General features: G+C 45.4%; 1 protein-coding gene across 6 annotated transcripts in view; it reads right to left on the bottom strand.

The window, feature by feature from the left end:
- Positions 1–10,107: 10,107 nt before the first annotated feature.
- Positions 10,108–10,496, bottom strand: part of LOC134966154 (germ cell-specific gene 1-like protein) — a 104,663-nt gene continuing 104,274 nt past the window's right edge. For all 6 annotated transcript variants that reach the window (XM_063942688.1, XM_063942684.1, XM_063942687.1 and 3 more), the window contains one exon: positions 10,108–10,496. In XM_063942688.1, coding sequence (XP_063798758.1) covers positions 10,166–10,496 — 331 coding nt within the window. In that variant the 3' untranslated portion in view covers positions 10,108–10,165.

Here is a 10,496-nt window from a genome sequence, read left to right as displayed (position 1 = left end):
GAAGTCTTCCGATTGATTGTAAACCGTTGGGAAAGACCACAGGTGGATATGATGGCGTCCCGCCTCAACAAAAAGCTAAAAAGATATTGCGCCAGGTCAAGGGACCCTCAGGCGATAGCTGTGGACGCTCTAGTGACACCGTGGGTGTACCAGTCGGTTTACGTGTTTCCCCCTCTGCCTCTTATTCCCAAGGTGCTGAGAATAATACGAAGGGGAAGAGTGAGAACTATACTCGTGGTTCCGGATTGGCCAAGAAGAACTTGGTACCCGGAACTTCAAGAGATGCTCTCAGAGGACCCATGGCCTCTACCGCTAAGGCGGGACCTGCTGCAGCAGGGGCCCTGCCTGTTCCAAGACTTACCGCGGCTGCGTTTGACGGCATGGCGGTTGAACGCCGGATCCTGAAGGAAAAAGGTATTCCGGAGGAAGTCATTCCTACCCTGATCAAGGCCAGGAAGGATGTGACTGCAACCCACTATCACCGCATTTGGCGGAAATATGTGGTTTGGTGTGAGGCCAGGAAGGCCCCAACGGAGGAATTTCAACTGGGTCGTTTCCTGCATTTCCTGCAAGCAGGGGTGACGATGGGCCTCAAATTGGGGTCCATTAAGGTCCAGATTTCGGCTCTGTCGATTTTTTTTCAAAAGGAACTGGCTTCGTTGCCTGAAGTTCAGACTTTTGTCAAGGGAGTTCTGCATATTCAGCCTCCTTACGTGCCTCCTGTGGCACCTTGGGATCTCAATGTGGTTTTGGGATTCCTGAGGTCACATTAGTTCGAGCCACTTAAAACCGTGGATTTGAAATATCTCACGTGGAAAGTGGTCATGTTGTTGGCCCTGGCTTCGGCCAGGCGTGTGTCAGAATTGGCGGCTTTGTCGTGTAAAAGCCCTTATCTGATTTTCCATATGGATAGGGCAGAGTTGAGGACTCGTCCTCAGTTTCTCCCGAAGGTGGTATCAGCGTTTCACTTGAACCAACCTATTGTGGTGCCTGCGGCTACTAGGGACTTGGAGGATTCCAAGTTGCTGGACGTAGTCAGGGCCCTGAAAATTTATGTTTCCAGGACGGCTGGAGTCAGGAAAACTGATTCGCTGTTTATCCTGTATGCACCCAATAAGCTGGGTGCTCCTGCTTCTAAGCAGACCATTGCTCGCTGGATTTGTAACACTATTCAGCTTGCGCATTCTGCGGTAGGACTACCGCAGCCAAAATCAGTAAAAGCCCACTCCACAAGGAAGGTGGGCTCATCTTGGGCGGCTGCCCGAGGGGTCTCGGCACTGCTACTTGGTCAGGGTCTAACACTTTTGCTAAATTTTACAAATTTGATACCCTGGCTGAGGAGGACCTTGAGTTTGCTCATTCGGTGCTGCAGAGTCATCCGCACTCTCCCGCCCGTTTGGGAGCTTTGGTATAATCCCCATGGTCTTTATGGAGTCCCCAGCATCCACTAGGACGTCAGAGAAAATAAGAATTTACTCACCGGTAATTCTATTTCTCGTAGTCCGTAGTGGATGCTGGGCGCCCATCCCAAGTGCGGATTGTCTGCAATACTTGTAAATAGTTATTGTTCCACAAATCGGGTTGTTATTGCGAGCCATCTGTTCAGAGGCTCCGTTGTTACCATACTGTTAACCGGGGTTCATATCACGAGTTGTACGGTGTGATTGGTGTGGCTGGTATGAGTCTTACCCGGGATTCAAAATCCTTCCTTATTGTGTCAGCTCTTCCGGGCACAGTATCTTAACTGAGGTCTGGAGGAGGGTCATAGGGGGAGGAGCCAGTGCACACCAGATAGTCCTGAATCTTTCTTTAATTGTGCCCAGTCTCCTGCGGAGCCGTCTATTCCCCATGGTCCTTACGGAGTCCCCAGCATCCACTACGGACTACGAGAAATAGAATTACCGGTGAGTAAATTCTTATTATGTGTGTACATATGTACATGTGTGTGTGTGTGTATATATATATATATATATATATATATATATATATTTATATATATATATATGTATATATATATATTTATATATACATGCACACATACATATACATAGACACCCCCCCTTCCCCCCTCACAGAAACCCCTCTCACTAAATCCTGCGTTTGCCCCTGTAGGGGTTCGGTTTTTCAGCCATTTCGGTCGCAAGGAAAAACAAAAGGAAAAAGTGATTCTAAGCAGCCCCAATACAATAAGTTTGGCAAGGCAAAGAAGCAATGGGCCACCAGAGGGCCAGCTTCCAAACCAGAAGATAAGCCATCAGCCTGATGGTGCGGGCCTCCGCCTGGGGGACCCCAGGGTAGGGGACCGACTTCTTCAATTTGCACACATATGGCAGCAGTCGACAACAGATGCTTGGGTGCAAGAAGCGGTATCTCTGGGTTATGTTTTCCCTTTCAAGAAGCAGCCTCCTCAAAGGTTCTTCTCCACCAATCCGTCTCGAATAGAGGCGAAGGCCAGAGCCCTGCAAGAAGAGTTCAGAAATTGCTTCAGTCAGGAGTAATTATTCCAGGGTTTTTTACTCCAACCTGTTTTTGGTTCAGAAGCCAAATGGGTCGTTTCGGCCCATTCTCAATCTCAAAATGTTAAACAAATACATTTGGGTACCACGGTTCCACATGGAGATGTTACGCTCCATAGTTTTGGCCATGGAACCAGGGGATTACATGGTATCTCTGGATATACAGGATGCTTACCTGCATGTTCCTATAGCATTGTCTCATCAGTGTTACCTCAGGTTCGCCATCCTCCAGCAATATTTTCAGTTCCAGGCCTTACCCTTTGGGTTAGCCACAGCCCCCAGAGTATTTACCAAGATTATGGTGGTTATGGCAGCTTATCTCCGCTAGCAGGGGATAAGAATTTTTCCATACCTCGACGATCTTTTCATCCTGGCACAATCCCAGGAATTGCTCTTGAGCCATCTCCAACAGACAATAAGTTGTCTACAGAGGCACGGATTGCTCATAAATTGGGCAAAGTCATCTCTGATTCCATCACAATGGATGATTCACTTGGGGCTTATTGGATTCAAGTCTGCAGAAAATATTTTTACCTCGGAACAAGATATCCAAGGTGTAGTCAAGGACTCAGGAGTTGTTACACAGTCAAACAATATCAATTCACGCAGCAATGCGAGCGATGGGTTTGATGGTGTCAACATTCGACATGGTGGAGTATGCACAATTCCACTCAAGACCTCTGCAGCGTCTGATTCTGGCCAGATGGAATGGAGTACATCAGACAATAAAGAAACAGACCATAGTACTTTCAGAAAGGTAAAAAGGTCATTAGCCTGGTGGCTGCAGACATCCCTTCTAGACAAGGGGAGACCCTTTTGGATATCAGATTGGGAGATCCTGACAACAGATGCCAGTCTTCAGGGCTGGGGAGCAGTGTCTGGAAAATTATGGTTCCAAGGACAGTGGACCACAGAAGAAAGTTGCCTGCCAATAAACCTGTTGGAACTTCGGGCCATATACATGGCACTGATTCAGGCAAAGGACACTCTGCAAGGAAAACCAGTCCAGATCCGCTCAGGCAATGCGACGGCAGTAGCATACCTCAACCATCAGGGAGGAACTCGCAGCAAAAAAGCAATGGAGGAGGTAAGTCACATACTAAAATGGGCAGAACTTCATCTTCCAGCATTGTCCGCAGTGCTCATTCCTGGAGTCCTAAACTGGGAAGCGGATTTTCTCAGTCGACAAGCCATTCAAGCAAGCGAATGGGCTCTACACCCGGAAGTCTTTCACTCTGGTAGACAAGTGGGGTTTGCCAGAGATAGATCTCATGGCGTCCCGTCTGAACAACAAAGTACCAGCATAGGGGTCAAAAACAAAGGATCTCGGAGCGATCTTTGTGGGACTTTCATCTGGCATATCTGTTTCCTCCAATCATTCTGCTACCCAGGGTGGTGAGGAAAATAAAACAAGCAAAGGGTGCCGTGATTCTAATAGCTCCGGCTTGGCCCAGAAGGCATTGGTACATAGATATGCAGAGGATGTCGATGGATGCTCCAATTCTGCTCCCTCAACATCCAGATCTACTGATGCAGGGTTCTTGTTATCACAGGCACCTGGATCAACTACTGTATCTTTGATGGCGTGGCTATTGAAACCTCTATCCTAAAGTCAAGAGGATTCTCACAACAGGTAATTCAAACTTTGCTCAGAGCAAGGAAACCCTCCTCTGCTCGCATTTATCACCGAATATGGCAAGCCTATATTCATTGGTGCAGTGAAAGAAGTATAGACCCAAAATCTTTCAGAGTATCCAGGGTCTTAGATTTCCTTCAGGCAGGAATGGATAATGGTTTGAAGGTGGCTTCCTTGAGAGTGCAAGTATCAGCATTGACTGTATGGTTTCAAAAGAAAATTGTCAAATTATAGGATGTGCGTACTTTTTTCCAGGGAATGCTGCGCATTCAATCGCCTTTTGTTCCTCCTGCAGTGAGTTCTCAAGGCCCTTCAAGTTGCTCCGTTTGAAACACTTAATAAAGTGGATCTTACATGGTTGACAGCTAAAGTTCTCTTTCTACTGACTATGGCATCAGCTAGAAGAGTGTCAGATTTAGGAACGCTGTCATGTAAATCTCCTTTTCTGATTTTTTTATCCAGAGAAAGCAGTTTTCAGAACTAGGTCTGGTTATCTTCCTAAGGTGGTATCTAAATTTCACCTCAACGAAGAAATTGTAGTCCTGGCTTTTCAGGTATCGGGACTTTCTGCGGGAGAAGCGTCACTGGACGTAGTCCATGCATTAAGAATCTACGTGGATCGTACCAGTGCCATCAGAAAGACAGATTCTCTCTTCATTCTCTACGGATTTCACAAGAGGGGATGGACTGCTACTAAACAGACACTAGCAAGATGGCTTTGAATGACGACTTCAGAAGCATATTCTTAAGATAATCTCCCTGTTCCGGCTAATGTCTCTGCTCACTCTACTCATAAGGTTGGTCCTTCATGGGCAGCACAACATGGTGCTTCAGCAGAACAGATATGTAAGGCAGCCACATGGTCTTCCATTAACACATTCATTAGACATTATGCCTTGGATACTTTTGCCTCTCATGACGCTGAATTCGGGCGTAAAGGTTCTCCTGTCTAATCAGGATCGTCCCCACCACTAAAAAATGCTTTGGGAAATCCCATTGTTATCCTGTGGATAACCTGTGGACCCTGCTGGAGAAATATACATTATGGTAAGAACTTACCATTGATAACGGTATTTCTCCTATGTCCACAGGTTCCACAGGGATCCCACCCTGATGCACCTGATTTGAGGATCTTTATACTCACTAAACTCTTCCCTCTTGCATGGAAGGGTGTGCATGTGTGTTCTTCTCGCCTGAATAGGGTTCTACATAATACTCCTGCCTAAATGCTTTGGAATCCAACTGATTTGCCTGAGCCAGTGGGCGGGGATATATGGACGGGCCCGTTGCATCCTGGGAGGACTGACCGGTGCCAATCCGCTATCGCTCCATCATATCCCATTGTTATCCTGTGGACATAGGAGAAATACCGTTATCAACGGTAAGTTCTTACCATTACGTATATTTCTTTTATCTTCTAATCAATCATTCAAACTATTTAAATTGAGAAAAGTAGTCACTCTGCTGGTTGGTATCATTGTGTGCACCACACTGAAGATGAACCAGAGAAAGCAAAGGAGAGAGTTGTCTGAGGAAATCAGAAAGAAAATTATAGACAAGCACGTTAAAAGCTAGACCATCTTCAAGCAGTTTGATGTTACTGTGGCAACAGTTATATAATATTATTACGAATTTTAAAGTCCATGTCACTGTAGCCAACCACTTTGGCAAGTCACATTAGCGATTAAAGAGAGAGTAGGGAAAGAGGAGCTAGGCATGGTATGTAATGGACACCAAGACTACAGAGACTTAAGAGAGAGAGCAAGAAAAGAGGAGCTAGCTAGGTAGGTACAATATGTGATCTACACCAAGACTACAGACTAAGGAGAGAAGTTAAGGAAAGTGAAACTAGATGTGGTATGTGATGGACACCAAGACTAGATACTAAGAGAGACTAAAGAAAGGGGAACTAGGCATGGGATGTGATGGGCACCAAGATTACAGAGACTATGGAGAGAGCGTAGGGAAAGAGGAGCTAGGCGTGGTATGTGATGAATACCAAGACTAGAGACTAAGGTGAGAGACTAAAGAAAGGGGAACTAGGCATGCTACAGTATGTAATGCACATCAAGACTACAGAGACTAAAGAAAGAGTATGGAAAGAAGAGCTAGGCACGGTATGTAATGGACACCAAGATTACAGCTACAGTACACCAAAAATAAGTGCACTGTAAAGACACAAATGATTAAGGGAGTATATGTGAGAATCGCTCTTCCTTCCTCACCAAAAAAAAAAAATGCAGTTAAAATGTTTATTGTTAGCCTTCAAAGAAAAGGAAAATGGGATATAAATTGTACTCTGTTTGTCATTCTTTTTCAGAGAATATTTGCTCTGTCCATAAACTGGTTGCCATGACAGTATATGAGATGTGTTCTACAAGGGCACTGTCTGTTTCTTTGTCTCCTTGACAAAAGCAACCATAAATAAGATTGCTCATATGATAGGGCAGCCGATGAAACAAATATGTGCAGTGATGTATAGAAAGCAATAATAATGGCCCTCATTGCATTTTTAAAGCAGCTTTGCAAATGCGATCCATAGTAATGTAAATGCAGTAGGAGGTGTTTAAACACCTCCTTGCTGCATTTGCGATCACTGCGACCGCGTCGCAGCCTGGGATCAACATCGTGACCATCCGAGATGCAGACCACTCCCAGAAAATGGGGGGCAATGCCCATTTCCAGAAATGCAGACCGTCTTCGTCCCCTCCCTGCCTCCTGAATGCCTCTGCCGGTCAGTCAAGTATTTCTTCCCCCCCCTTTCCCGTCCCCTAACCCTCGGGGGGGAGGTGGCTAGGGCTAACCCCACTGGTGCCTAACCTTAACACTACCCTGGGCCCTAACCCTAAAAGTTACCCCGATACTTACCTTCGGGATGGCGGCTGGCGATCTTTTGGTACCGGCAACGTCACATGACCGCCTGCATCCCGACAGCCGGGAGGCTAAACGCATTCCCTGGGCTGTTAAGCACATGACATTTTGTCTGGAGATACTGCACCATAGAGCTCACTAAGAAGGTCATTACCCCAATGAAGCCTTTATGAAATATCATGAACTCAAAATGGATTTATGCAGAAAATCACACCATGGATCAGCCCAGAGTAGTCTGTAATACCATGGTAGCGCAGCATTAGCTGCAATTACTGTACAGCTGTATGACTATGGACCTGAATCAGAGATGTACGCTAATGCAATTACAGCTGCAAATATGTACCCAGCTAATGCATGAAAATATGCAAATGTTGCAGCTGCTGGGCGTTGTATTGGCACTGGCAGCGTTTAGATCCACCGCTTGCATACAAAGACAAAGCCATCGGTCGCAGGTCTAGTGACCATCGAGCTTCTGATCTATATCTACAAAGAATGGGCGTCGTAACTGAGATGCCAGGACCATATTGTCTGCAAACCGGATCACAATTGTAATCTACAACATGCCCCAAAAACAGTTGCAACACTCCTGCATTTTAGCCAACACATCCTGTTACCTCCCACAATGGTCCCTAACTGTCGATCACGTTGCGGGTAAATCCTCACTGCGAATGCCATCATGGCACATGTGTAGTGTGACTTAGACACTGACAATCGCTCAGCTTTGTAAACATTGACATTGTGTCCATCTGCACATCTGCTAATGTTTACCTATAATTCGCTCCGTTCAGTTTGCCCCTATATAGATTAGATTCCTGTCCATGAAACACAGTAACATCCATACTTGCCTACTCTCCCGAATCTCTGGTGGCTCTCCCGGACATCTGGAAGAGCTGACAAGTCTCCAGGAGACACCACCTACTTCCCGAGTGACGTGGTTGGGTGGCTTGATATGCAATTCACTCTGAATTGTGTCATTGTGGCCCACCCTCGCTTCACAGTGATGGTAATGATTGTGTAGCGAGGCAGGACCATGATGACATGTACACAGCGTCATGGCAGGCACGTAGGATAACATCTCCATAGCATTACGCTGGTGCCACCATACTTCTCTACCAGTATAGTGTACTTATGATGGATCTGGGATTCAGGGTCGACACCAATTGGTCGACACACCTTAGGTCGACCTGGACAAAAGGTCGACATAAACAGGGTCGACGTGGAAAAAGGTCGACATGGGTTTTTTATGGGGGTTTTTGTGTTGTTTTCTCCGTAATGTGATGGGGAACCCCAATTAGTGCACCGTGTCCCCTCACATGGCTCGCCATGCTTCGGGCACGGAGCCTCACTCCACTGTTACCTTTCCCAATTGTAGTCCACGTGGATCGTAAAGTATGAAAAAACCTGAAAAACTCATATCGACCTTGTTCATGTCGACCTTTTATCCATGTCGAGCTATTGCAGGCGTCGACCTAAGGTGTGTTGACCAATTGGTGTCGACCTGGAGTCCGGTTACCCTTGTGATGAAGTGCCCTGTTAGAGGTAAACCAAACATAAGACCTAGGCACTTAATCTTTACATAGACCAGTGGTTCTCAATCTCAACCGTCAAGTATCCACATCAGAACATGTTTTGAGAATTTCTGTCTGTGGTAGCTGGTGGGATATCGCTCACCTTGCAATATAGATTAAGTCACTTGTGCATGATTACAGAAATCTAGAAAACATGACCTGTTGGTGGTACTATTTTAATTAAAATTAAAAAGTTTCTTATTGGACCAAGAGGACTTACTTTGAATGTCTGCAGTGTGCCAATTTGTTTGACTAATCCAAATGCATTCCCACTTGCAGGTGGTGTGGGCCCGGTGGGGTAGTGAGAAGGGGATTGCACAGAAGGTGAGGAGGTCAGTTTCGTAGTGTAAGCACTGTTGTCACTCAAGGATGCTGGGTTTTGTTGTTTTCCCTCCTCACATATCCTCCTAGTAACTTAGAGATGCTGCGGTTACTTCTCCATGTGGTCCTCAAGTGTGTTCTCTGGCATAATCAGCTTGGCAGATGTTATCTGTGTAGTGCCAGAACCCACTTAGAGTTTGTGTCTGAAAGACGAGGTGTTCAGACCTCCTTGGGAACTGAAGCTAAATTACTTGTACCAGTGGTCACATCGGTTAAGCAGAATGAGCCACACAAGTGATGTTACAAGTACTAACTAGATAATCCTCTATAAGTAACTCAGAATGCCCCAGCTAGATATGGAATTTTAGCTTTCCTTCCTTAAACTGGGTATACACATTACTGCGACCCAGCGAGGCAACAATACACTGCACCACCATGTAACTACACGCATTGACAATGGAATCGTCCCATTAGATGTGCAGCACATCAAATGGGACAATTCAATGAACGATGGTTGGGAATAATGGATCAGGGGTGCGCCCTGTGTACGATATATCGCTCTGATCCATGTCAGAGAAATATATTGTACGTTTCGTCACATACAGATGTGTGCAATTACATCTAGCCTTCTGGTATGTTAAACAGCCCTTTTAGTCACGCCATGCCATGCCGTAACTTGGTAGCGTCAAGCGTCTTTTGTGCAAAGTTTTCCAGTAAAATGCATCTTTTTTGCATTGCTATGCGAATAAGACACACAAACAGCTCATGCTAAATAAAATTATGTCCGTCATGCCTATATTCTGTGTGCGGCCGCGGTTGTATCTGCATACGAAATGGTAAGCTACAGAGTTTTCCTAGTAAACAATGAGTTGCATGGGACCTGTCAGCTCATTCACACCAGGCATCTCCAGCTGTGTGGCGTATTGAGTCAAGATGTGTAAAGACACATCTGTCTGTGTGCTGTTTAAGTGACATGTAACCAAGCAATCTTGTAATTTGCAAACTATTTTTTTATTTGCACGATAACTACAAAAAAAAAAAAAAAAAAGGCCTTTCACTATGAAAGATTAATGAAATGGGAAGATGGTACCTCTCATGCTCCTTATAGATTTCATTTTTGTCCTGACCACATATTGTTACATTATCATCACAATAAATACATGTACTTTATGTAATCAAATAAACAAAACAAGGATCATTTAACTAAGCTTTTATTTTGATATACATTGGTGACTTGATGTAGTGTGTCTGTGTTAACACTGTTCTCCATCGTCCTCTACTTCTACACTTCTTTCCTCCTCCTTCCCCGCACCCTGCAGATCGGTAATGCTGTCGATATCCAATAAAATGGGGTTTCCAAATCCCTTGTGCCAGTTCAATGGGTCTTCAAGGGTACCACTGACAGAGAAGATGTACTTCTCCCAGAGGAAACGCACCATCTCAGAGTCCAGGAAAGGATTGCATTCTCGTACATTTTTTTCAAAGATCCTTCGACGGTACTTGAACTCCAGGATGGTCTTGGTGTAAGTGTTGAGGGTGAGGACAGAAGCAGACATGCACAAGGTGAAGGACAGCCAGGCCAGA

This window comes from Pseudophryne corroboree, chromosome 10 (assembly GCF_028390025.1).
Source record: "Pseudophryne corroboree isolate aPseCor3 chromosome 10, aPseCor3.hap2, whole genome shotgun sequence".
NCBI classification, from domain to species: domain Eukaryota; kingdom Metazoa; phylum Chordata; class Amphibia; order Anura; family Myobatrachidae; genus Pseudophryne; species Pseudophryne corroboree.
The sequence above is the reverse complement of the archived record's forward strand: the minus strand, read 5'-3'. Positions and strand labels throughout refer to the sequence as shown.